General features: G+C 43.6%; 1 protein-coding gene across 2 annotated transcripts; it reads left to right on the plus strand.

The window, feature by feature from the left end:
- Nucleotides 1–3,158: 3,158 nt before the first annotated feature.
- Nucleotides 3,159–21,734, plus strand: MGC75872.S (uncharacterized protein mgc75872 S homeolog). Of its 2 annotated transcripts, none has more exons than XM_018232828.2 (6): nt 3,159–3,316; nt 4,612–4,707; nt 5,899–6,025; nt 17,288–17,506; nt 20,271–20,396; nt 20,510–21,734. In XM_018232828.2, the coding sequence occupies exons 2-6, from the start codon at nt 4,661–4,663 to the stop codon at nt 20,588–20,590; spliced, it is 600 nt and encodes a 199-aa protein (XP_018088317.1). In that variant the 5' UTR covers nt 3,159–3,316; nt 4,612–4,660; the 3' UTR covers nt 20,591–21,734. The 2 variants fall into 2 exon arrangements, with proteins under 2 accessions (XP_018088317.1, XP_018088318.1); XM_018232829.2 differs by having other exon boundaries at nt 3,165–3,316; nt 4,616–4,707.
- Nucleotides 21,735–27,745: the final 6,011 nt, after the last annotated feature.

The raw sequence follows: 27,745 nt of genomic DNA on the forward strand, positions 1-27,745 counted from the left end.
GTTGTTGTTGCAGACGTTTCATTTGTGGTACAACGGGAAGAAACATCATGCGCTACATTTTAAAGGGATGGTTCATCTATTATAGGATTGCAACCACATCAGGAGTCACAAACACATGAATCTTTGACCTGAGTGGATACAAATCTGTATTAGGAAGATACATATGCACAATGTCCCATGTAGGATATAATAAATGGATAAAGGATATAATGGATAAAGGGCAGATAGAGGAGATTAGGAAACTAGGTGTTTGGAAGCAAGAATGACCACATGTAAAGGGCAAGTAGAGTGATATTCATGAGGGGGGGGGTGCCAGTGTGTTAGACACTCCCAGTGACTATAATTGCTAACCTCATACCCAAAGCCAACAATCCAGTCCCCTCACTAATAAAACCCTTACCCAGTACCCTACACAGTCCCCCCTCCCTGCTCTTACCCTGCATAGGTGATAACACCTATAAGTGGCCAAAATCCTTTACTCACATATAGGTAAGCGCAACAGAGCTCGTGGGCAACATCTGGTTCTTTGGATTTCTCCAGGAAGTGAGCACCTTATTGGCGCATGTACATATGGACAAATCTTCCGGTTCATAGCAACTGTGTATGTGCAAAAAGTGACTGGAATTGCCAAAGGGAAGGAAGAGGATCTGAATAAAATGGAGAGCTGGAAGATGGCGCCCATGAGCTCTGTGGCGCTTTATCTGCACCTATAGGGGAGTAAAGGATTCATGGAACTTATAGGTATCACCTATGTGTAGGGTTGCCCCCTGCCCGGTATTTTACCGCCCTGGCCGGTAAAAATGATGCTTGATGCCAATGTTATTGGTTAAAACGGCAAGAATATAGTAAGGCTAGTATTTTTTTTTCAGAAAAGGTGGCAATCCTACCTATGTGGGGGGAGGGAGTAGGGAGGGGGACTAGATAGGGTTCTGGGTAGGGGGTTTTATAAGTAGGGGGTTGAGTTCTCCTTTAAAGTGCACTGGCTCAGGATACTAGTCCATGACAGCCGAGCCACCATGATTTCCTGATTCCCCAGTAATCCTCCATTGTCCTATTATTTATAGCTGGAGCATTAGGAAATCATGGCTGTGCGGTTCCCATTGACTATTACCTTGGGCTAGAACATTGACTATTACCTTGGGCTAGAACAAATTATGGTTGATATTGAAAAGGAAGCCTTACTTGCACACAAACGCCTAGTGGGTTGTACATTGTGCCCCAGTAACCTCCAACTCCCTTTAGATAGTAAACATTATTTACAAAATGTTGTCCTGCTTGGATTTGTCAGTGTGTCAGTGGCACTGCACGTGCTCAGTGCACTCAGGGCGGCTGTTGAGAAGCTAAGCTTAAGGGTCGTCATGAAACGTTAGAACGTTCAAAGAAAGTTAAGTTAATTAATCATCAATTGTGATGCCAAGTGCACTTGTTTCTATGCTGCCATGCAATGAGAAGCTATGTTCATTAATAAATCAGTTTTTATCTGTATCTTAGGTTAAGTGACAGCAGAGAGGGTCTGACTGTGCTGGAAAAAAATGGTGGACCCAGGCCCTCTTGCTGGTCCCCACTCTGAACTTTGAGTGCTCCACCCCAGTCTCTGATCCATTGGCTTAACTATAGAGGAAGCTTCCTCTATAGTTAACAAGAAACCTACGCCCCCCCTTCCCCAGCTGCTCTCTTATCTGCAGTGGGAAAGTGCGCGGAGTCTGGCCAATCAGTGCAATACGACTTGCACTGAACTGTCTATTCTATATTACTTGAAGAAAAAGTGACCATTCCCTATTTATAAAGGCTAAATAGATGGGATAATAGATTATAGTATGTAAAGAAAAGAGACTAGGAGAATAGAGGTTGAGTGAGGAGAGGAAGAATAATCTTACTGATGGTGGGCCCCTGGTCTAAGGTTTTTTGGTGGGCCCCTGGTGTCCCAGTCTGGCACTGCCCATATCTGTAATGTTTACACCCAAAACCCAGCCTCCTCGCTCCACGCCTCCCAGCTCTTACAGCTGTACTATTTTAAAGGTATAAAAGTAGCTGGGGTCAGAGGACTATGATGTATCACACCCTGCGGTCTGGGCCCCCTATTGCCCAAGCCCCCCCCCTTGGGGGTGAGGTTTGCTGTATAGGAAGTTACACCACTGCCTCCAAGCCCTGTGCCTTAACTTGTGGATAAAAGGATGATAAGTTGGTGCTTATTTGATCCCTATAGCAGGGTGACCATTATGACTCATATATAGAGATATCCGGGGGAGAACAAAGGAGAGCGCTCTGTTATGATGATTTGCAGCAGAGCTATTAAGCCAAGTTTCCCTGGTGCATAGATTTTGATGTAATATCATACACAGTCCCTAATGGATAATATGGCCCCTGTTCAGCAGGTTGCACCAGGGAGACTCCTGCCAGGAAAGAGGCCTTCCAGGTTCCTCAGGCGGCACATTCCAGAGATCAGAACACTGGCGCGAACATAGCAACTTCACACATTCTGGGGAAGGCAAAAGCTGAACTTCCAGTTTTTAAACCAGCATTTCAGGAAAGGTTACGTTCAATAAACAGGTGTAATATTTGCTAGAGGGGTAACCTGTACCATTCAATCAGATTGCTTGCCTTCATTATTCTCATGTATTAGTATTAATCAGATAAACAGGCACCCTTAAGGGTTAGTTCACACAGGGCGACTTCGGAAAACGAACTGCCACGTGTGATTAGCGCCGGCGTTTTTTCATTTTAGCCGACGCAGGAACAGGGAAGGCGTTTGGGGAGATTGGTTGCCGCAAAAATGAGTCGATTAGTCACCAGGTGACCAAATCTCCCCAAAACGCCCTGTGTGAACTAACCCTTAATAGAATTTTTATTATTCATCTTTCTATTCTATTCTATTCAGGCCTCTCCTATTCACATTATAGTCTCTTTTTCATATCAGTGCATGGTTAGTAGGGTAATTTGTACCCTAGCAAACTGGTGAAATTGCAAACTGGAAAACTGCTGAATAAAAAGCTAAATAACTCAAAAACCAAAAATAATAAAAAATGAAAACCAATTGCAAATGGTCTCAGACTATAACTCTCTACAAGATGAGCACAACCCTTTTATTAATACCATGGGTGCCAGGTAAGCAGCAGAGAAGGCAAGTGATGATCTTTAGGTTCCACTGCACCTTAGGGTGAGAGACACCTCCCTTGACTTATTTAATTCACTCCTCCTCTTCGCTCTCACATGTACCACAAGCAGGAACTCACTCAGCCCCAGCATGATTTTCTAATCCTCATGACTCGCTGTGCAAACTTGCAGCCCTTCCAGCTGGAGAAGCAAATACATTAAGGTACGTGGGCAAACTATGTATGCCGAGCACAGAAATCCCACAGAAATTCCTGGGACTGACTGGCATTACTTGTGTCTGCAATACTATAGATAGTTACTATTGTGATTCAGTTTATGATCTAAGGGAGAAATATTGTTCTGTAATTGGAAATAAAGGGAATGTTTTACCTTTGTGTTCTGAAATCCCTGATGGTATAATAATGGTATAATAGACTTTCCCAAATCTCCCAGCTGCTGTATAAAACTGCTGCACAGTGGCCACACGACTCACCGAGTTACTAAACAAGCACACGCAACGACAATTGGCAGCATGGTGTCGCCCTTATTGCAATTAACCAATTAAAATGCTCAAAAAGGATGTAAATAATTGCAATGTTGCTTGTGTTCTTTGGGGGTTATGTAATAAAAAAAAAAGCACTAAGTTTGCCCAGGAGCAGTAACCCATAGCAACCAATAAGATGTTTGCTTTTAAACAGGTGACCAATAAATGCTGCCTGCTGATATGTATTTTGTGTTAGGTTTGGTCATTGGGCCCCATTTCAGTCCAGTTTCTTGTGGCCCCCAAAGTCTTGTTCACATGTGACATGCAAAGCTGAAAAAATAAATAAGAACATATAGTACAGCTGCCCATACATGGCCCAATAAAAGCTGCCGACTTAGGTGTTGGCAGCTCATTGACTGTGTAAGGCTAATGTCAGACCTTGCAGATCTCTGCTGCTCCTCTGTTGTTTAATCCGCCTGCACCCTGATATATTACCTCGACCTGAGTGCATGCAAATGCGGTGGATTTTGGTGCCAACACATAGGAGAGATCTGCATTATGTTCGGAAGCACCTGATTCATGCAGCATTTTTAGTGGAACACCTGATACAGGCAGGGGCATGCTGTTATTCCAGAATGACAACCCTGCTTCTATAAATGCAGCTGCAGAGCTCAGAGAGTGGAGAAACAATTTACAGTTCCTGAAATACTTTCACCAGGGATCTCAAACGAACCCCTGCAGCTGTTACATTTGTGGAGGGAGTTTGCAGCAGTGGCGGAGTTCATGACTGAGGTTGTTGCAATGGGCACTTGTGCTGGAGACCTGGTGGGTCCTGGATCCCCCAGTCCAACATTGTGTATTTCTATTTGATTCATATTTAAAAGCAGTGATCTAAACAGATGTGGGTGCACCCTCTCACTTACCCTTCTGTAATACTCCAGATACCACTAGACTCATTCAACATGTCCCCCCTAATTCATCTTACGAATGTACAGTACAACAGACCCCCTTGCCTGATTATGTCTCCTTTTCAGACAGAGCTCTTCCTGGCTCCTGCTCTCTCTTGTCTGAAAGGCTTCCGCCATGTTCCACAGGAAGCACATCAAGCTTCTTCTCATTGGGAATGCAGGGTAAGTGTGAAACTACAAGGTCCCAGAATCCTCAGCCAACAAAATTCGGTCCCACTGAATGCATAAAGCGGAATTGTTGAGACCAAAACCCCTTAGAGTATTTATAGGGTCACTGCAGCTTCACAATCTTTTGGCAGCATTGTGCTTAGTGCAGAGGAATACCTATGTTGACATAGATTTATAGTGTCTTTTGGCTGATGGGATCTTGCCCTTCTGAATGACTGGCATTGTAACAGAATAGGAAACCTATAGAAGCAGTGGCTACACAGGCTAGGCAATAACATGCACATGGAGCAATCAATAACCTCAGATCCAGCAATTAAAGCAAAAGTGAAGGAAAATAAATACCCATTCATCTAGTAATGTTTCCATTAGGCACATCCGTGGAGAAAAATAAACAGCATAGATGCACTCACCCTTTAAATACAACCCATTTTTCATATTAATAATTAGATTGAAAGCTCTATGGTACAGAGATATCCTGGCACCTGGGATTCTTAAAGGAAAAGGAAAGCATCAATCCAGAAGTGGTGCTAAATATTAGGGCACCTCCCCCCCCCCCAAGGACCATATTGACTTACCGGTTCCCCTGAGCCAGTGCTTCTGTTAGCAGAAAATTGCACCAGCCTGGGACACTTGTGAGAGAGTGAAGCCCTTTCTTTACCCTCATCTGGAAGAAGGAAGAAAGAGGGTTGCTCACCCGGGCCCCACCAGGGCTGCTGCCTCAGGACCCCCACACCCCCCTGCCCTAGCCGCAACCCCCTCGGGCACCTCCACTTTCTTGCAGGTGGTGGAGGGCCAGGGAGGGAGGTCAGAAGCCAACCTCTGCAGGTAGAGGGTCTGGCCCAGCGGGGCCCACGAGGGTGGGTACCTGCCAGGTTTTTTCCTGCTATGCTGGCCGCCAAGTCAGACCCTGCTCACTCAAAATTCCACTGGGCGGGTACAGTTTTCTGCTAACACGAACCCCAGACCAGGGTACCTGTAGTCCAGAAATCTATTAATACCTTCACTACAGCAAACAAGGGGCTGCAGACAAATTTGAGACTACTGTGTCTCTTGAGACTGCTGAGGAGACAGCCCAGTTATAGAAACAGAATCTCTACCATAAAGCAAGACAGTGCTCCAGTTTTTCAGAGAAAGGACACAGCCATAAGAGTAAACATTATTTTCTTGTCTTCCATTTGCATTCAGATCAGGAAAGTCGGCACTGATGAACCAGTATGTCAACTGTCGGTTTACCAACTACTACAGAGCGACTATCGGCGCAGATTTCTTCACGAAGGAGTTACGGGTTAATGATAAGTTTGTGACAGTGCAGGTCAGTATGTGGGGTCTTGAGTCACGGTCATACTGCGTGCTTATATATATATTTCCCATGGTCACTATGGCAGCCTTTACACTAAGGGTTCCCCTGCTTCCCAAAGCCGACAGGACAGGTTAATAATGAATTCTCTCCCAATCCACCAATCTTAATTATCTATAAATACTCCCCCTTCCGCCATCTGCCCCTTGTCTTTTTTCCTGTCCTCGCTGCTGACGGAAGGTTGGTTTTTTATGGGCTTTTCAGCTCAGGAAATTTTTATTTTATGGCTCATCAGGACCCGGAGAATGGGATCCATTGACCTGGGGAGTTAGCCTCTCTCCCTGGAAGGGCTTTTGCAGGGTGCTGCCTCTCAGAGGAGGCAGCTAGCCAATATCCCGTTTTTAGGCAGCCCGGGATTACTAAAAGATCCTCTTGCAAGAGCCAGATTCAATCTAGGCAGCAGAGGTAGCGTGTATTCATACCTGAGTGATACACCAGGTGAGGGCGGCACCAGGGAACTTCTCTTGCTGTTTTCCATCGCGAAGTTAGGGAGGAAGTAGCCGTGACGCCATTTTGTTTATGGGCAAATGTGGAATGCATTCCTTCCAGGCGCAGGCAGCGTGACATCATCAGTCGGCGCAGGTGTAAAGCACGCTTTGGAAGGAGCGTGTCCTGGAGGCCCAAACGCTGTGTTAGGAGTGGCGGTTTTGTCTGTTCTAAGGTAGGGACAGTTCAGGCTATGTTTTTATGGGGCTTTTGTGTTTTAAGGCTCTCATGTTTGTTTCTTCGCAATTAGAGTAAAAGCTCAAGATGGAGCCACAGGTGCCTAGTAGCCCAGAAATTGCTGCCCGCAATGTTAGGAGGTGAGCCATATTTAAGGTAGGTTTGTGTTTGGGAAAAGAGTGCATTGGTGTTAATGAATGTTTTCATTTATTGGCAGTGTGTCTTCACCTAGAAAAAGGAGCAGTAAAGAGAAAAATAAAGTGTGTGCTGCATGTCAAAATCAAGCACAAAAACATTCAAAATTTTGTGATAGATGTGCAAGAAGATTAGCTGGAGATACTGCAGCAGATACAGCAGACATAATTAAATGGATTAGAGAAGCAGTGGCTGAAGGAGTTAAAACAGCCACAAAGAGAAAGAGTGGAGATTTTGAGCAAGAGCCAGAAATGCCGCTGTATAGAAATGTTCAACAGCACCCAGATTTCGCCTTGTCAGAAAATTCAGATGATGAGGATTTGGCAGAAGAAGAATCGAAGTCCTTATTTGATTTGTCACTTGTGGAACCATTAATCAAAGCGGTCAGGTTACAATTGGAATTGCCAGAGAAGCAGGATGCTCAACCGTCTTCATTTAACCCCTTTAAATCTTTGAAAAGAGACAGAGCTACTTTTCCTATACATGAAGTGATAAAGGAGATTGTAGCAAAAGAGTGGGAAAAAACTGAAGGAAAGTATCCAATCCCAGCTAAAGTTTTTAAGAAATATCCCTTGCCGTCTCAAGAAGAACAAGTGCTGGATAAACCTCCCAAAGTAGATGCAGCGGTTGCACGATTGTCCAGAAGAACAGCTTTACCAGTAGAGGAAATGGCAGCTTTCTATAATCCAATGGATAAAAAAATGGAGTCATCATTAAGAAAATCATATGTGGCTTTGGGAGCTACTGCAAAGCCAGCTCTAGCGTTAACATCAGTGTCAAGAGCATTGCAGTGCTGGTTACAAAATGTGGAAACAGCTCTGAAACAGTGAGTAAACAGAGCAAGTATTGTAGATGCATTGGAGGAAGTAAAACTAGCTGCAGATTTCATAGCGGAGGCCTCAGTGGATATGGTTAAAGCATCTTCCAGAGCAATGGCTTTATCAGTGGCTGCAAGGAGAGCATTGTGGCTGAGATCTTGGTTAGCAGATACAACTTCAAAAGTAAGTCTCTGTAATTTACCATTTGAGGGTTCGATGCTGTTTGGAGAAAAGTTGGATGATATAATCAAAAAAGTTACAGGAGGAAAAAGTGTCTTCCTGCCACAGGATCGAGCACCGGCAAGAGAAGGAGAAAGCAGTCAATCTAGACAATATTTTCAGGATAGACGTTTTAATAAAGATAAAACATTTAACAGATCGTCGAGACAAGGTTTCACAGCTACTCAGTGGAAAGGAGGGCAAAACTCTCTTTTTAGACAGCAGAGAGGAAGAGGTGCAAGAATTGGAGGCCAAAGCAAGAAAATGTTCTGAGGACTTGACAGTCCAGTCCTCCCTAATACCCAGAAGGCTATCACAATTTGTAGAGGTCTGGACAGAGTCCATCAAAGATCAATGGGTGTTGCAAACAATACAAAGAGGTTATTTCCTAGAGTTCGAAAAAACCCCAAAACACAACTGGTTTGTTTCATCAGAAATCCCAGTACAGAAAAAGAAAAAGGAGACCATGTTGAATTATGTACAACAGCTACTCATAGATGGAGCAATTGTTCCAGTTCCAAGGGAGTTCAAGAGAAAGGGATTTATTCAGTGATGTTTTTATTGGAGAAGAAAACAGGAGACTATCGTCCGGTGTTGGATTTGAGACCGATAAACACATGTCTAAAAATAAAGAAATTCAAGATGGAGTCTCTTCAGACGATTATCGCAGAAATCCACCTACAGGATTGGATGTTGTCACTGGATCTAAAAGATGCTTATTTACATATTCCAATTGCAGAAAGTCATCAGAAGTTTCTCAGATTTGCAATTGGGGAAGATCTACATTTCCAATTCACATGCCTACCATTTGGACTAGCAACGTCACCTCGAGTGTTTACGAAAGTGTTACAAGCGCTAATAGCGGAAATAAGGAAAGAAGGCATTTTAATCTATCATTACTTAGACGACATCCTCTTAAGAGCAAGAGATCCGGCAACATTGATAAAACATCGAGACAAAGTAATGAAGATTCTTCAGAAGCACGGGTGGAAGTTGAATATGGAAAAAAGTCAACTCCTACCGTCACAGGACTTAGTCTATCTAGGGGCAAGGTTTTTGACGAAACAAGCACTTGTAACTCTACCAGAAGAAAAGAAAATCAAGATAAGGAAAGTGATTATGGGTCTGATCCAGACAGTAGTGATGTCAGCGAGAGAGATATCCAGTGTAATCGGTCTATTAAATTCAGTGGTGCCGATGGTGAAGTGGGCCAGGTGGCATATAAGACCTTTGCAGCAGGTTTTCATTCAACAATGGAGACACTCGAATCACTCCTGGAATCAAAAGTGGATCATTCCAAATCAAGTGAAGCAAGACATGAAGTGGTGGTTAGAGGATGTGAACTTAGCGAGAGCGAAATCCTTGGACGAAATTCATTGGGAAGTGTTAACAACAGATTCCAGCCCGTGGGGCTGGGGAGCACATCTGGGGCAAACCTGGCTCCAAGGAAGGTGGGAGACGGAAGAACAGTACCTGTCATCCAATGTATTAGAATTGAGAGCGGTGTGGAAAGCCATACAAAGATTACATCACCAGCTGAGAGGGTCTTGTCTAAAGGTACAGGTAGACAATTTGGCAGCGGTAATGTATATAAAAAAGCAAGGAGGAACTCGAAGCATGAGTTTGTTGGAGGAAATGATTCCCATTATGAGGTGGGCAGAACAACATTTACAGGAAATGACTGCACTGCACATTCCGGGAAAGCACAATCAAGTAGCAGATTTCTTGAGTCGCAGTGTAATCAGCAAACACGAGTGGGAATTGAATCAAGAAGTATTCCTCAAAATTGTCCAGAAATGGGGACAACCAGTGATAGACTTAATGGCGACTCGGAAGAATCGGAAAGTGAATCAGTTTTTCTCGAGGAATCAATGTTGCCAATCGTTGGCAATGGATGCTCTTGCTCAAGACTGGAGACAAGGTCTATTATACATTTTTCCCCCAATTCATTTGATCCCGAGGATACTCAAGAAAATAAGGAAAGAGAAAGCCAACATAATAGCAATACTGCCCGATTGGCCCAGGAGGGTCTGGTACCCACTGTTGAGGTCTATGATGATAGACGAACCTCTGAATCTTTGGGGCAGATGAGACTTGTTGATGCAGGGGCCAATCAGTCATCCTTACCCGCAAACGTTATCGCTGAAGGCATGGAGGTTGAAAGGATCAGGCTGACAAAAGAAGGGTTCTCAGAGGCAGTAATAAAAACAATGTTGGCATCGAGAAAATCATCCACAAATAAGACTTATCGAGAAAATCATCCACAAATAAGACTTATCAGAGGATTTGGAAAATATTTCTGTCTTGGTTACATGACAGGGAAAGTACTTTGGAACAAGTGACAGTGTCGCATGTGTTGGATTTTTTGCAAGATGGATTTGACAAAAATCTGAGCCTGAGAACTTTGAACTTCAGACCTCTGCTATTTCAATCCTGACAGAGAGGCAATGGGCGAAAAATGAAAAAGTTATAAAATTTTTGTCAGGAGTCCTTCATTTAAGACCTCCAGCGAATACACTGTCTGCAACTTGGAGCTTGCCGTTAGTTTTAAAAAAACTAGCCACAGAGCCATTTGAACCGTTGGAGACAATTTCAGACATGTTGTTAACGCTAAAGACAACCTTGTTGGTTGCAGTTACTTCAGCAAAAAGAGTGGCTGATTTGCAGGCATTTTCATCAGAAGAACCCTATACTGTGATTCAAGCTGACAAAGTATTGCTGAGAGCAGTACCAGAATTTTTACCAAAAGTAGTAAAAGAGCACTATTTAAATAAGGAAGTGGTGTTACCATCTTTCTTTCCAGAACCTGTGTCAGAACAGGAGAAGGAGTGGCATAATTTAGACATGGTCAGATGTTTATCAGTCTACTTGGCTAAAACAAAAGTTTGGAGAAAGTCAAACAAATTATTTGTAATCCCAGCAGGAAGCAGGAGAGGACAAGCAGCCTCGAAATCCACAATAAGCAGGTGGATAATTAACTGCATTAAGCTGGCTTATGAAAAAGCTGAAGTGCAGCTACCAAAAGGAATTAAGGCACACTCCACTAGGGCAATCAATGCTTCATGGGCTTTTCAGGCAGAAGTCTCAAAGGAAGAAGTATGCAAGGCAGCCTCTTGGAGTTCTGCAAATACTTTTCTGAAGCATTACCATCTGGATGTGCGTTCCACACAGAGGGCTAATATTGGCCTTAAAGTTTTGGAATCAGTGTGTGAATAAAATATATTTGGTTTCAGCATTAATATTAAAAATATTAAGCTGTTTGTTTCCTCTCCCAGGTAGATTGCTAAGGTATATCACCCTTAGTGTAAAGGCTGCCATAGTGACCATGGGAAATAGAAAATTTAACTTCATACTTACCGAAATTTTCTTTTCCTGGTAACTATGGGCAGCCTTTACACTAACCCCTCCCCAAACAACTAGCTGCTCGGACATTAAAAGACAAGGGGCAGATGGGGGAAGGGGGAGTATTTATAGATAATTAAGATTGGTGGATTGGGAGAGAATTCATTATTAACCTGTCCTGTCGGCTTTGGGAAGCAGGGGAACCCTTAGTGTAAAGGCTGCCCATAGTTACCAGGAAAAGAAAATTTCGGTAAGTATGAAGTTAAATTTTCTATATTTCCTGGCCATCCCCCGTCAACATGGAAAAATACACTGATGGGTAGTCTCCTACTGCTTCCCAGCCTGGACAGAAGAAATGGTTAATTTTCCAACCCCATAAAGTCCACCCCTTCCTATTCCTCCTCAGTCTTTTCTTCTGTCCCAGCCTGGATGCAGTTAGAGATTGTTCCCTCTGTATAACCAGGCAAAATCTTACTCACATAGATGACCGGGCACAGTTCTTAGGGAGATTCTCTCTGCCCGCAGCCCCTGTCCTGTGTGGCAATTGCATTGGCTGGAAGGGGATCCTCTGTGCGGCTGGAAGTGTTTGCCACATTCGAGGTTCTAGGTTGCACTCTAGCTTCAGCGCGATGAAATCATCACCAGACGACCGCTGAAAATTTAAAAGTTTAGCACCAAAGCCAGTGTTACCCTTGTTGCTGCTGGTTTTTTTCATGTGCAAGATGGATCCAGCTCCCCCGTAAAGAGCCGCTTCCAATGTTGTAGTGTGTGTACTTGTTTTTTTTTGTTCAGGTAAGTTTATTTGAACAATAATTGCATATACAGCAGTGATAATGCATTGTCATGTTACAGCAGTATACAAACCAGATAATATGCTCGCATTTTACATTCAACAGGCCTGTCTATAGCTTACAGTGGTTTTCATGCAGTTCATACATTTTCCAGTATCCACAGTTGCCAAATGTTAAGCTGTTGTTTAATTGTACCATTATTTCTGACTATTAAATGCTCAACTGCTTGTGTTTCCTGGATAACTTTTTCCCATTCAGGGTATGTGGGGGGAGTTGTTTCTTTCCAGTGCTGTGCTATAAGCCTACGGGCTTGAAACTGTATTTTATTGGCCGGGCAGGTCAACAGAGTTGGAAGGTCCATTCCCATTAGGTACCACTTTGGGTCCAGCGGTATCTCAAACCCCAGCAATTTGATAATTCTCTCCTTTATTGCCTCCCAGTATGGCTTTATTTTAGTACAGGAGCAGAAGGTGTGTAATATAGTCCCTTCTTCTAGGTTGCATCTTAGACACATAGGGGAGATCTCAGCATTAAGCTTGTGCAAGAGGGTTCTCGTGTAATAAGCCCTGTGTATGAAGTACAAGTAGTAGTCTAAACTTCAATATGGGGGAAATCATCAGGGGGGTTTGGAGCACTTGGTTCCATTGGTCATTGGTTATTTGATCTATATTGGCCTCCCACCGGTCCCTGGCTTTCAATGGGGTTCTTTGTACTATGTGTGTTATCAGGGCTTTATAACACATGGATATTTTGTGGCCAGTTTGCTCCAGTATGAGTACTTCTACCATTGGAGATACTGCTAGCTGGCAACTTCTGGAGTCGAGGGACTGCTGCACTGCCCTTATAATTCTGTGGTAAGTGAACCATTGCAAGGGAGGGATTGAGTAGGCTTCCCTAAGGTAAGAGAATGAAGCTATACCTTGATCAGACCATACCTGCCCCAACATGTAGACCCCTGCTTCCAACCAGGGTTTAGGCGGGGGTAGTTTATTAAGTGGGGTTAGTTTTTTATCTAGCCACAGTGGTGTGTGTGTGGGTCCATTTCTCTGCCCTGGTTATATGGTTGGCCATGGTGAGAGCATATTTTTGGGAGATTAGTACTGGGTTGTTAACGGGTTTGGTGCACTTTGGGGTTGTAGTCTCCAAAGCGTGTATTTGGGGGAACTCCATCTGCAGTATTTCCTAGTGTGAGTACTTCTAACTTCCAATGTTATGTTTGCGAAAAGAATGTCCCCTGTATAGTGGCTTATGTATGCCCTTATTTTTATAGTGCCTCATCTCTCTTCTTACTGGGCTCTTCAGAAGGAGCAAAGCAGGATGCTGAGAGGAGATGCAGATCATGTAATAATATTACTGTTAAAGATAAAAGATTCTGTCAAGACTGATGACTACCTCTCTAGAGAGGTTAACCTTCCGTGGCCAGGGATTCCCCTCAGGATAACGCTGTTCCTTCTACTTCTGCCACTTTGCTTATTTATTTGATCAAAAGCATCTGAGTCAGCTCATTAAAGCTAGCGGATGCCTTCTAAATTTGGAAGATCCAGATCAGCCTTCTACCTCCCTTCTGTTTTCCAAGAAAGCTGAAGTAGCTTTTCCTATCCATAAGGAGCCGCAGGAGTTACTCCATTTGAAATGGGCTAACATTTTTAAGAGAATTACAGCTGAAAGAAGAATTGAGAAGTTATATCCCTTCTCAGATGATATCCAAGACATTTTGAATACACCTCCTTCAGTGGATGCTCCCGGTGGCAAGATTGTCAAGGAAGACAGCATTGCCCATAGATGATATATCTGCTTTAAAGCATCCTATGGACCGCTGCATGGAGACTGAGCTGAAGTGTTATATGTCAGCGGGAGCAGCCTGTAAGCCTTGTATAGATTTGGTGTCAGTTACAAAAGCGAGCTCCCTGTGGGCAGAGAATTTGGAACAAGCTGTTAAGAGAATTTTTTAGAAGACTTCAGATTAGCTTCCAATTTCTGCCTTCAAGTATCGTTGGATTTGGTAAAGTCTGCTCGTTTGATGTCTTTTGCGGTAGCAGCACATAGAGCCCTTTGGGTAAGATCTTGGTTTGCTGACACCGCTTCCAAGAATTCATTTTGCAAATTGCCCTATGAGGGTAAGAAGTTATTTGGGAAGGCCCTGGATGACATTATATTAATCTCCTGGGGGCAAGAGTACCTTTTGTGATAACTTCAAGAGGTGTCCAGAGAATTCCTTTTGGAGAAGAGATGATTTCAAGGGATTCAGATTCGGAAGAGATTTCTTGGTGCTCAGGTCAGACCGCCTTCAAGTCCAGAGTTAGACCTCCGAGGTCCCCAAGGTCCTCTTCAAAGGCTCAATGAAGGTCCCTCTACCCATCCCCCTGTAGGGGCCTTTCAGGGAGAATGAGCCAAAGAATTTTCCGATGTGTGGGTAGTCACTACAATCCAAAGAGGCTACCCAGGGTCGGACTGGGGGGCCCGGGGCCCACCGGGATTACTCCCTATTGTGACGTGCCCCCCCAGAATGTGATGCGCCGAGCGTGCATGTATGAAGGCTGCATCCTGAGTGAAAAAACAAACTTTTTTTTGTAGATCGGGAGAGGGGTCTGGCCCGGCGGGGCCCATTAAGGGTCGGGGCCCACTGGGTTTTTTCCCGGTGTCCCGCCAGGCCAGTCCGACACTGAGGCTACCTGTTTGAATTTTCTTTAAAACCTACCTTAGAGAGGATAGAGGTTTATCATTATCTGGATGACTTACTTCTTGTAATAAGAGATCTTTAAAACCTACCTTAGAGAGGATAGAGGTTTATCATTATCTGGATGACTTACTTCTTGTAATAAGAGATCCGAGGATGTTATCTGCCAACGTTTACAAAACCAAGGCTGTTCTGGAGAAATTTGGCTTGATCATAAATGTTGCCAAGAGTCAACTGATACCAGTTCAGAGGATGGTCTACTTGGGGGCTCAGATAGATACAATTCTGGGTATGGTATCTCCATGAAGATCCGGGCAATCTTGCAAGCACTTCTGGCCTTCAAGAAGATCATTCTGGGTTCCTCATTGAAAGTCAGGACAGACAATTCCTAAGCTGTGGCATTTATCAAAGGCCAGCGAGGAACAAGGAGCAAAACTCTTTTCAGAGAGACAACACCAATAATGCAGTGGGCTCAGGTCAGACCTTACTGCTTAACACATTCCGGGTGTTCAGAATTCGTGGCTGGACTATCTGAGCCTTCACCATTTACCTAAGGGGGAATGGGAACTGAACCAGGAAGTTTTTCTCTGGATAACATCTATTTGGTGTTGCTCACAGGGGGATCTCATGGTGACAAATCAGAATGCCAAGCTTTCAGTATTTTTTTCCAGGGCCCATTGTCCAGGAGCAGCAGCAGTAGATGCCTTCTCCAAGAATTGAGAGGGTCTATTTGCTTATGTGTTTCCCCTAGTACCGGTAATACTAAGAGTTTTACAGAAGATTTTGAGTTCAAAAATGGAAGTGAGAGCGATCCTCCCCAACTGGTCCAGAAGGTCCTGGTATCCACTTTTGTAGTACTTATCAATTGTGGATCCATTACCAATTCCGCAAACCAGAGACCTTCTACTTCAGGGAAATTAGAAATCTCAATCCAATGAGTTTCAGGCTGATGGCCTGGAGGTTGAGAGGAGAATCCTAAAATAATATGACTGTTCTGATTCAGTGATCGAGACCCTAGTTAGGGCCAGGAAGAGTAACACTAAAGCCAAATATCACAGGGTTTGGGAAACCTTTTAAGTCTTGGGCTTCAAGCAAATGCCTCAATCCTTTGACACCCTCTGTGTCAAATATTTTGGAGTTTCTCCAGTAAGGACTTCAGAAAGAATTAGGCCTTAGTACTTTGAAGGGCCAGATTTCAGTTTTATATGCAGTTCTGGAGAAGAGATGATCCAAAGAACCACTAATATAGAGATTTTTCAGGGAGTAAAGAGAATTCGGCCTTCAACTAGGCCCATTTGTCCCAGCTGGGATCTTCCACTTGCATTGAAAGTCTTGTTGGCCAAACCTTTCAAACCTCTGGAGCAGGTTCCTTTATGGTTACTTACCTTAAAAACTTTCTTTTTGGTTACCATTACGTCAGTTCACAGGATTTCCGAACTCCAGGCACTTTAGGCGGATCCTCCTTATACCGTTTTTCATGAGAAAAAGGTGTACCTTAGACCGTTTTCAGTTTCCTTCCTAAGGTTGTGACTAAGTTTCACATCAATGAGCCAATTACTTTACTTTCTTTTCAGCTTCCTACATCTTCCCATTTAAAAGATTTGTCAAGAGATGCTTAGAAATATACATCAAACGAATAGAGAGCTTCAGGAAGTCAAGAATGCTTTTTGTTATTCCCGCTGGGTAAAGGAAAGGGGAGCCAGCTGCTAAGTCCACTCTGAGTTCCTGGATAGTCAAGGCCATATCAAGAGCATATAAGGAGCAGGACAGCTCTCTACCTAAGGGAGTTAAGGCACATTCTGCTCGTGGTATGGTGACCGCTTGGGCAGCAGAGGCAGGAGTCTCGTCTGAGGTGAACTGCAGGGCAGCAACTTGGGGCACACCCAATGCATTCATTAGACATTACAGATTAGATGTGATGTCTTCTTCTCAGGCCCAGTTCAGGCAATGAGTTCTTTTTTTCTGGTTATGCTGTATAATAAATTTGAGCATTATTATCTGCTGTTCCTTGTTCTGATTGCTTGGGTATAACCCGTCAGTGTATTTTTCCATGTTGACGGGGGATGACCAAGAAAAGAGAAAATTAATTGATACTTACCGGAATTTTCTCTCCTGGCCATCTTCCCTGTCAACATGCCCGCCCTATTGTGACCTATTGAGGAGGAATAGGAAGAGGTGGGCTTTATGGTTGTGGAAAATTAACAATTTCTTCTGTCCAGGCTGGGACGCAGTAGGAGATTACCCATCATTTTTTTCCATGCTGATGGGGAGGATGGCCAGGAAAAGAAAATTCCCGTAAATATGAATTAATTTTCTCTTGTATATATAATATAGTATCTAGCCTATCAGCATGCAGGCTGAACAAAAAGGCGCCATGTGTACAGCCAGTTTCCTAACGTTCCATTCGTTTAGCCCAGAATCCCAAACAATTAGAACTGCAGGAAGTAAAGAGAGAGACTAGTTTTATAGAAGACACATTCCTGAACTCACAAGGCTTGGATTTTGGTGGCAGATATGGGACACAGCGGGCACGGAGCGCTTCCAGTCATTGGGTGCTGCTCTCTATAGAGGCACAGACTGTTGCCTGTTGGTGTTTGACGTGACCTCCCCTAAATCCTTCCATGCTCTGGATAACTGGCACAGAGAGTTCCTGGTACAAGCGGATCCCATATCTCCTGGAAGCTTCCTGTTCGTGGTGATCGGTAACAAAACAGACCTACAGGAGCGGCAGGTAAATTGGAATGAACCTGATGGGCTCAAGACATGCATGTTAAACATTAAACAATCTCTAAAAATCATGATACAAGACTATTAGTAAATAAAGGGGCGGTTCACCTTTAAGTTAACTTTTAGAAGGTTATAGAATGGCTAATTCTGAGCAACTTTTTCATTGGTCTTCATTATTTTTTTATAGTGTTTTTTTAATTATTTGTCTTCTTCTGACTCTTTCCAGCTTTTAAATGGGAGTCACTGACCCCATCTATAAAACAAATGCTCTGTAAGGCTACAAATGTATTGTTATTGCTAATTTTAACAAATATTTATATTCAGATGGCCTCTCCTATTCATATTCCAGTCTCTTATTCAAATCAGTGCATGGTTGCTAGGGGAATTTGGACCCTAGCAACCAGATTGCTGAAATTGCAAACTGGAGAGCTACTTAATAAAGAGCTAAATAGCTCAAAAACCACAAATACCGGTAGTAAAAAATGAAAACCAATTGCAAATTGACTCAGAATATCACTTTCTGCATCATACTAAAAGTTAATTTATAAGTGAACAACCCCTTTATTTAATCCACATTATATAGCAGCATAAAAACCACTGAATTCTGCATCAGAACTTAATTATCAGCCCAGTAGCATCAGCTTTTATGGTAATGATTTTGTTATGATGATTATCCACAACCCCTAAACTCAGGTTCTCAACAGCTGCCCAGAGCCCACTGAGCATGTGCAGTGCTGCTGTCATTGGCCTAACAAGATCCAAAATGGTGAGGTTCTGTGGACCATTTTACATATCTGAATCAGTACTGATATAGGGCTGCTGAGCTCTTGTGTTGGTACAGTAAGTTCAGTATAAATAATATGGCATTTCTAGCCATATCCTTTTTTAGGCTTTATTTCTCCATTAACTAGCCCCTCTGTTACAAATGTTCAATCTTGCACAGTAAGTGGGCTCACACTCTGGCAAAGTTCTCTCAGTGATAACAATACAGAAACTATTTGTGGCATGTCGTATGGACAGAATATCCTGAACACACACAACTTGTGAAGAAGAGAAAGCTCTTTATTCATTGGCTATCCATTTGCAGGTAAAGTGTGCTAAATGGACAATAACCCCCCCTCCACCCTTGTTCAACATGAATGCTACAAATACGGCTTGTCCTGAATGAAAAATAATTTGTGCCTATTGTTTTAATTAAAATATATACAGGTGTGGAATCCTTTATCTGGAAATCTGTTATCCAGAAAGCTCTGAATTATGGAAAGGCCATCTCCCAGAGACTCAGTTTCATTCAAATTTTTCCTTTATCTCTGTAGCTTGTACTTGATCCAAACTAAGATATACTTAATCCTTATTGGAAGTAAAACCAGCTTATTGGCGTTATTTAACGTTTACATGATTTTCTAGAAGACTTAAGGTATTTTAATAAAATCCGAACTCCGTGGGTCACGTTTTAGTGGTGCTCTATCTGGGAACTTTGCTGCTCAACAGTTCCATTTATACAGCAGAAACCAAGAAGATTCAGATGGCACACACATAGCAAAATGTGCTTAAACTTTGTGATTTATTTGGATCTCTGGTGCAGAGATCCAAATAAATCACAAAGTTTAAGCACATTTTGCTATGTGTGTGCCATCTGAATCTTCTTGGTTACTGCTGTAGACTTAAAGGGATCCTGTCATCGGAAAACATGTGTTTTTTCAAAACGCATCAGTTAATAGTGCTACTACAGCAGAATTCTGCACTGAAATCCATTTCTCAAAAGAGCAAACAAATTTTTTTATATTGAATTTTGAAATCTGACATGGGGCTAGACATTTTGTCAATTTCCCAGCTGCCCCTGGTCATGTGACTTGTGCCTGCACTTTAGGAGAGAAATGCTTTCTGGCAGGCTGCTGTTTTTCCTTCTCAATGTAACTGAATGTGTCTCAGTGGGACATGGGTTTTTACTATCTACCAGGCAGCTGTTATCTTGTGTTAGGGAGCTGCTATCTGGTTACCTTCCCATTGTTCTTTTGTTTGGCTGCTGGGGGGGAAAAGGGAGGGGGGTGATATCACACCAACTTGCAGTACAGCAGTAAAGAGTGATTAAGGTTATCAGAGCACAAGTCACATGACTTGGGGCAGCTGGAAAATTGACAATATGTATAGCCCCATGTCAGATTTCAAAATTGAATATAAAAATTCTGTTTGCTCTTTTGAGAAATGGATTTCAGTGCAGAATTCTGCTGGAGCAGCACTATTAACTGATTCTTTCTGAAAAATTTTTTTTCCCATGACAGTATCCCTTTAAGGTATAAAGATCCAAATTACAGAAAACTCCAGGTCCTGAGCATTCTGGATAACGGGTCCCTTACCTGTTCTATGGTTTTTTGTTTTTTTTCTTGCACAAAACTAGTTATGCAAAATCACTGTTTGCAAAGGAGCAGGTAGTAAAACAAATGATCAGTCAATAGATATCCCTGCTATATAATGAGCAGTTCCTTATTTGAAAGACAATCAAAGTCTATATGGGGCCCCCAGGGGTGCATATGCGTCAGCCAGGCCCTCCCCCCACCACCACAGCTGCAACCTCCCTCTGGCCCCTGCGCTTACCTTTTTTCCTGTTTGTGGCCGCAGCCGGGAGGGAGGTCGGAGGAGCAGCGTCAATAGTGGGACTGGGCGTTGGGGCCCACAAGGGCTGGGAGCCCACTGGGTTTTACCCGGCATCCCACTGGCCCAGTCTAACTCTGCCCTCGTGTATAATCTATATCACATATTGTGCACAGGTTTCACCACGGGAGGCAGAGGAATGGTGTAAAATGTTCAGTGCAAGATACTTTGAAACCAGCGCTAAGGAAGCAAGCAACGTAGAGGAGGCATTCCTGGAAGCCATCAAATTAGCCTTAAACTATGTATGTAATTATATATGATTGGGGGGGGAGTGTTGAGTTTGGTGTGGCTTTGGTGTATTAACCATATTCTCACCTTTGTATCCCCTGGCTATCCTTTCTTTCACTTCACACAGCACCAGGAGCCTGACCAGAACTGGGAGACCAAGGTAGTGAACTTGTCTCCTCCGAGCAATAGCAAGAAATGTGACTGTTAGAGCGAGTGGCAGGAGAACTGTATCCATTGTGCCTCAGGAGACCTTGTACAGGTGAAAGCAACTATAGCCAGATCAGCCTCACCGTCACTCTCAAGATCACAACGAGTTACTGCAAGGATGGAGAACTGCGGGCAGATCCTGTTTACTCATCAGCCTGTACAGAACTTGTCAAACTGGTCAGGGCTACAGGAAGCCTATCCTTATCACTGAGATGTGGCACAGGAACCAGTGGGTAACTTTACATTTCTCAGCTGGAACAAAATAGAAGGACTTTATTCTCACTCTTTGGGTCACCACCAGGAAGAAGACCCTGCGGCTTCAGGGTACCCCATGAGGCCCTAATTAATGAGTAATTTGAATATATATTGGTAAAACAGGACAACCTCTGGAGAGTTTGGGGGGCTTAAAATTATTTTGCTGTAGGGCCCAGTAACATCTAGTTATGCCACTGGTCACCACAAAGCCATCACCAGGACCAACCAGGTCTGCCTGTAACCCCACCAACTTCCCACTAAGGCCTGCCTGTTATACATGGACAAATGACAGATTGGACTTTGCTGGCAGTCATATAGGGGGCAGGACTGGACTGGAAATCTGGAAACAGAAGGGTGGCTTATACTGGGTCTGTGTGGGGCCCTGAACATTTTTTGGAGGTTCAGTATCAGCTCACATCCTGGTACTAGCTGTAGGGGGAGGATGGTATTTTTATATTCCACAAGATTTTACAAATATATATTTAATTGGCAAATTCTAAGAGCATATTACTAAAAACCAAAAAAACACCATTGATTTTTTCTCGGTTCTATAACATATTAAATGAGAAGTTTTACTTTTACTTTTAGGGTGGTGGCACACGTGAAGATTCAGGGGAGATTAAGCACCTCACGAGGAAACTTCGGAAAACCGAAGCGATCCGTCTGCCATCCCGCTGACAATTCACACTTGCAGGAAGGCATTTCAGGAGATTAGTCGTCTGAAGAAGAGATTTGTTACTGGGCGACTAATCTCCCCGAATCTGCATGTGTGCCACCACCCTTAAGTATATTTTGATAATGGTTACCTATTGTTCTGTTTTTATTTGCTTTTTTTCTTTTCTGACCTGAATATCCAGCTATGTTATTCTTAAAGGGGTTGTTCTTTGCAATTGGTTATTTCGCTTTTTATTCCACAGTTCTCCAGTTTGCAAATTTAGCAGTCTGGTTGCTAGGCCCCAAATTACCCTAACAACCATGCCTAGAGTTAAATAAGCAAATGGAATATGAATATGAGTGACCTGAATAGAAAGTAGCATTAACAATACATTAGTAGCCTAAAAGCAGTTGTTCACCTTTAAATTAACTTTTATTATAATGTTGATTACGATATTCTGAGACAATTTGCAATGGTTTTAATTTCTTATTTGTGGTTTTTGAGTTATTTAACTTTTTATTCAGCTGCTCTCCAGTTTGCAATTTTAGCAAGCTGGTTGCTAGGTCCCAAATTATGCTAGCAACCATGCACTGATTTGAATAAGAGACTGGAATATGAATAGGAGAGGCCAGAATAGAAAGATGAGTAATAAAAACATACCTCCCAACATTTTGGAAACAGAAAGAGTGACAAAAAGATTTGTTGCGTATATTGCGGCAAATTTTTTGACCATGTCCGTTTTACAAAATTTGGCAGGTTATGAAAATTTGAACACATTTCTGTGGTTTTTATGTATTACTAGACATTAAGCCCGTTAAATTAACGGGCGCTAGAACATATGTAGTCAAACATTTATAAAAACAGAATTGTCTAAAAAAAATTCGCTAGAGACGGTCCGTGGGGCACATGCGCAGTAGCGCAATCCCACGGATACAGGGACTGGACGCAGAGACACTTCAACTTTGTTATATAGGATAGGATAATGAGCCAAGATACACTGGGTCCCCCCACACCTTATTGCCCTATTATCCCCTATTGCCCTATTCTACGCCCCACAACTTTCCCTCTGTGCCCCCCTTTACCTGCTGTTTCACCCCTGCTGACCCCACCCAGACCATCCCCATCAGACACCCCATTATTCCTTCCCCCAATCAGACACCCCATTATTCCTTCCCCCAATCAGACACCCCATTATTCCTTCCCCCAATCAGACACCCCATTATTCCTTCAATCAGACGCCCCATTATTCCTTCAATCAGACACCCCATTATTCCTTCCCCCAACCAGACACCCCATTATTCCTTCCCCCAACCAGACACCCCATTATTCCTTCCCCCAATCAGACACCCCATTATTCCTTCTCCCAATCAGACACCCCATTATTCCTTCCCCCAATCAGACACCCCATTATTCCTTCCCCATCAGACACCCCATTATTCCTTCCCCCAACCAGACACCCCATTATTCCTTCTCCCAACCAGACACCCCATTATTCCTTCCCCCAACCAGACACCCCATTATTCCTTCCCCCAACCAGACACCCCATTATTCCTTCCCCCAATCAGACACCCCATTATTCCTTCCCCATCAGACACCCCATTATTCCTTCCCCATCAGACACCCCATTATTCCTTCCCCCAACCAGACACCCCATTATTCCTTCCCCCAATCAGACACCCCATTATTCCTTCCCCCAATCAGCCAACTCAATCAGCCAACTCTGCCCCAAACAGCATCTCACTGGATCCCGACCTCCAAATTAGTGACCCCAGTCTCCCACTCTGTATCCCTGTCCCCCAATTAAAGACCCCATTATCCCAGTGTGTATCCCCAGAGTATCTCACTGCTTCCCAACCCCCATCAGAGACCCCACTCTCCATTCCTGGATCCCTGTGCCACAATCAGTAGCCACCCCCGTATTCCTTTAATCCGCCCATCTCTGTTCTCCAGCCCCGACCCCCAATCTGATCGCCTCCTCCTCCCACAGTCCCAGTCAGCTCAGTTGTACACGATCATCATCATCAGCGCAGCCCGTGTCCCTGTGTCGCCCCCACGAGTGTCCTGGTGCCAAATAATGACGGGACCCTAATCCTGCGGCTCCGCGACTGCCCCCCAGGGTCCCTGTGCCCCTCCCTCTCCCCCATCCCAGGCTCCCCCCCCCTCCTCTGCCGCTCAGCCCGTAACATTGTCCGTGTCCCCCTCCCTCCCCTCCCCGGGCCGCAGCAGCTCCTCAGACACACGAGGAGAGAGAGAGGGATCGGCTGCAGGGACTGCTCACTGGGATCGGGGAGATGGCGGTAGCGGCCGGGCCGAAGATCAATGCTGAGTGACTGGGGAAGCCGATGCGGCCCTCGGGCCTGATTATTGGCGCCTCAGGCAGTGACACAACGGAGAGAAGATGTCGGGGGAGGTGCGTCTCAGGCAGTTGGAGCAGCTCATTCTGAAAGGGGCGGGGGGGGGATCCCTGAGTGTGGAGAGTCTGCTGCACATGCGCAGTAGCAAATTCCACGGACACAGGGACTGGACGCAGAGACACTTGCACTTTATTATATAGGATTACAGTTTTGCTGATGTAGGTGAATTGCCCTTTAAACTGTGAGTCTAACATCTTAACTAAAGCTGTTACAAAAGTATCTATTCTGGACTCTCTGCCAAGAGCCAATTAAATTAGAAACTTTGTATATTTTTCTGGCTGTTCAGTAGATCAAAAAGAAACTCGAGACTTATCAGTACAAATCCGGGACTGCGGGTTGAGCTGTCGAAAGCAGGACTGTCCCGCTCAAAACGGGACATTTGGGAGGTATGAAAAAAAGGACCCATAACAATACAGTTGTAGCCTTAGAGAGCATTTGTTTTTTTAGAGAGGGTCAGTGACCCCCATTTGAAAGCTGGAAATTCAGAGGAAGAAGGGAAATGATTTAAAAATTATAAAAAAAGAAAAATTAAAGGCCAATTGAAAAGTTGCTTAGAATTAGCCACCCTATAACATACTAAAAGTTAACTTCAAGGTGAACCACCCCTTTAAGGTGTGGCCTGCTTGACTCCTTTGTATAGCACACGCACTCTAGGCCATGGCTGTTCAACTGGCGGCCCGTGACCCCCCTTCCCTTGTGTGGCCATCTACATGAAAGTCTGTCAGCTGCGATCTCTTATCTTGTGTAACATTTAAAAGATATCAGTACTGAGATTAACTGGCCCCTGCGTTGTTTACAACTCAAATTCAGACAGTAAATTTCTGCATTCACACATGTAATCCCCCTGCATTGTTCATACATGTAACACCTCTATTGTTCACACCTCATACCTAGAATGGAACTGCCCACATTGTTCACACCTCATTGTGTCACTGTATGTAGCACAGTATGCCTGTCCTATGCTCCCTGTGTGTACCATACGCTGCCTGTGTGTGCCATACTCTGTCCTATATACTCAGTTTGCCATATTCTGCCTGCCCTATGCTCCGTGTGTGTGCCATACTCTGCCCAGGGCTGGATTTCCTACCAGATTGCACCTAGGCCACGTGGTCCTAGCGCCCGCACTCCACCAGAGCCGAGTGTCCCCAGTGTTCCTCAGAAAATGGCATGCTTTCCCTCATTTTTTGTTTCCCTAGGCCAGGCCTTTGTGGAACGACGCCGCTCCCTGTGTGTGCCATACTCTGCCTCCCCTAGTGTCATACTTTGCTTTTCCTATGCTCCCTGTGTGCCATATTCTATACCTTGTGGGACTTGACCCTGGTAGGGTTTGTTAGCATTTGGAAATTGTTGTTAGGGGCCTCTAAGGTGTTTAATCATGTGCTGGGGGGATGGGGTGCTGTGTTATCCACAGGGAAGGAAGTGGTTTATGGATTTAAGAGTCTGTCTATGGTATATTTAAGGGTATGACAGATATTTTTCACAGATGAGTGATATCCCTGCAGTGAGCACCAACCATTTTTTTGTGTTACACCAACATTAATGTGGACATGGTCTTAAAGTTCTTGAGATAACATGGGTGTGGTTTAAAAGGGGCATTGTCAACCCTGGATTCTATTTGCCCTCCACCACATAAGCCAGAAAAATTCCGGGTATCGGTACCACAGAAGTTGGACAGCACTGCCCCAGGGCAATCTCTTAAGAAAAATACCCAAAACTTTCTCACAATTACTCTGTTCTGAAAGTAGAAAATGAACAAACTGATGTTTTTGGAGCAGGGCATGTATGGAAGCAGGAATATTTGCCAGATCAATCAGTTAATAGTTATAAAAACACATTGTGAGTACTGTATTTCAGGAATGTTTATTACAGAGACCGCATAACTGCCAGGCGGGTTAATAGAATGGTAACACTGAAGGCTACTGCTTTCAAGGAGAAGGTAAAAGCAATTGGAGGTGCCAAATGTTAAAGCACTTGTCACTTTAAAGGAGAACTAAAGCTTAAAGAAGTAGGCTAGAAATATACATTATGTTTTGGCCTTCTGTACCTGCCTAAGGCAACCACAACCCTTTAGCAGGGAAGATCTGGGTCTCAAAAGATGCCCCAGTAGCTCCCCATCTTCTGTGCTGCTGCCACTTACTGAGCGGAGTTCACAATATACAGTACACATAGAATAGAAATGTCACTATATAAGGCTGATTAGTAATTAATACAGATAATTACTACATGGCAGCACAGAAATCAGTGCAACTAGCACCTGAATTTAATATCAGCTCTGTAGCATCAGCTTATATTACAGGACAACCTCTTTCTGTTTGATAATTTGCAACAACCCCTAAGCTTAGCTTCTCAACAGCTGCTCAGAGCCCACTGAGCATGTGAGTGTCGCAGACACTTTCCCAGATGGTGACTCCCTGTGATAAGTTAGAAGTCCTGGATCATTGCTGCTATTGACAAGCTGAAACTTGAGGCTGGTGCAATAAGTTCAGTATATGAATTATGGCATTTTTAGCCATATTCATTTTAATGGTTTAGTTCTACTTTAATAGCACAGACCGGTTGTACCTGTAAGCAGAAAACTGCACCATGCAGCAATCTTCATTCCTCCATGGGCCAGGGCAGACACAGTACAGGTAAGGGATCCATTATATAGAAACTAGAAAGCTCCAAATTATGGAAAGGCCATCTATCAGACTGCAGTTTACCCAAATTTTTCAAAAAGGTTTCCTTTTTCTCTGTAATAATAAAACAGTGGCTTGTACATGATTCCAACTAAGATATAATTAATCCTTATTGGAAGCAAAATCAGCCTTTTGGGTTAATTTAATGTTTATATATTTTTTAGTAGACAAGGTAAGAAGATCCAAATTATGGAAAGATCTGTCATCTGGAAAACCCCATGTTTCGAACATTCTGGATAACAGGTCCCATACCTGTAGAGTGAAAACGTTTTCAGTTTAAAGTCGGCTTTTTACAATACTATGGACACGGCCGCCCAGATGAAAGGAAGAAGTGCAAGAAGATCTGGCTGGTGGAGGTTTCAGGAAACAGGAGTGAGGCCACATCATGTTGGTGTCAGGAATGGACCACATTGGTGCTTTGTTGAGGCTCTATCCTAATGGGTTTTTGTAACCTGTCTGATTGGTCAAGCAGGCTCCTGTACACACGCAATAAACTACCAGCTTGGTGTGAGAAGGCTGATTAGGCAGCTTCAGCAAGTGTAATGGAAGCCACCTTCAGGCTACAGTCACACATCCTACTTCTCCAAACTGGCCTCCTTCCCTCAAATTCAAAGTAGAATTCAGTCCCGTCAAAGAAGAATCAAACACTAATTATCATGTACTCTGCTCTTTGCTTTGATTCTCATACCTTATATTTGAACTTATTCCGATTGAATCAAGGCTACTCAAGAACGCTTGGCTTTTTGCGTGTTACCCTGAGAGTACTGTCAAAGAAGGCAAAATTTGACAACAGCCTTAGCAATACACACAAGCAACAGCATATTTATACACAGTCTTGCCCATCACTAAATAACCCACCACATTCCCAGAAATGATGCAAGAAATGGCACACCACGCTTCAAAAAATGTCTTTTAATTGTTCAAAATAGCACAAAAACGACAGATAGCACTATAGTAATATTGATTCACTTGGAGAACTCCTCTACAATGGAAGTAATAGCTTTTCTTCTCAAAGAAAAAAAAAGCAAGGTGAGGTTTTTAGCAGGAGGTTCTAGGCCATAACACACAGTAACACTATAATACAAAAAACATGGACTTGGCAGCAGGAGTTTGATGCAAAGGTCTCCCTCTGTAGTTTTTTTTCCCCACTGCCT

Source organism: Xenopus laevis, chromosome 8S (assembly GCF_017654675.1).
Source record: "Xenopus laevis strain J_2021 chromosome 8S, Xenopus_laevis_v10.1, whole genome shotgun sequence".
NCBI classification, from domain to species: Eukaryota; Metazoa; Chordata; class Amphibia; order Anura; family Pipidae; genus Xenopus; species Xenopus laevis.

What these genes read in the sequence shown, in the direction of transcription:
- MGC75872.S (XM_018232828.2), top strand. Translation starts at nt 4,661, where the DNA reads ATGTTCCACAGGAAGCACATCAAGCTTCTTCTCATTGGGAATGCAGG. An exon ending in CTTCTCATTGGGAATGCAGG is followed by an intron (nt 4,708 to 5,898) that starts GTAAGTGTGAAA and finishes ATTTGCATTCAG; the next exon opens with ATCAGGAAAGTCGGCACTGA. An exon ending in CAGACCTACAGGAGCGGCAG is followed by an intron (nt 17,507 to 20,270) that starts GTAAATTGGAAT and finishes TATTGTGCACAG; the next exon opens with GTTTCACCACGGGAGGCAGA.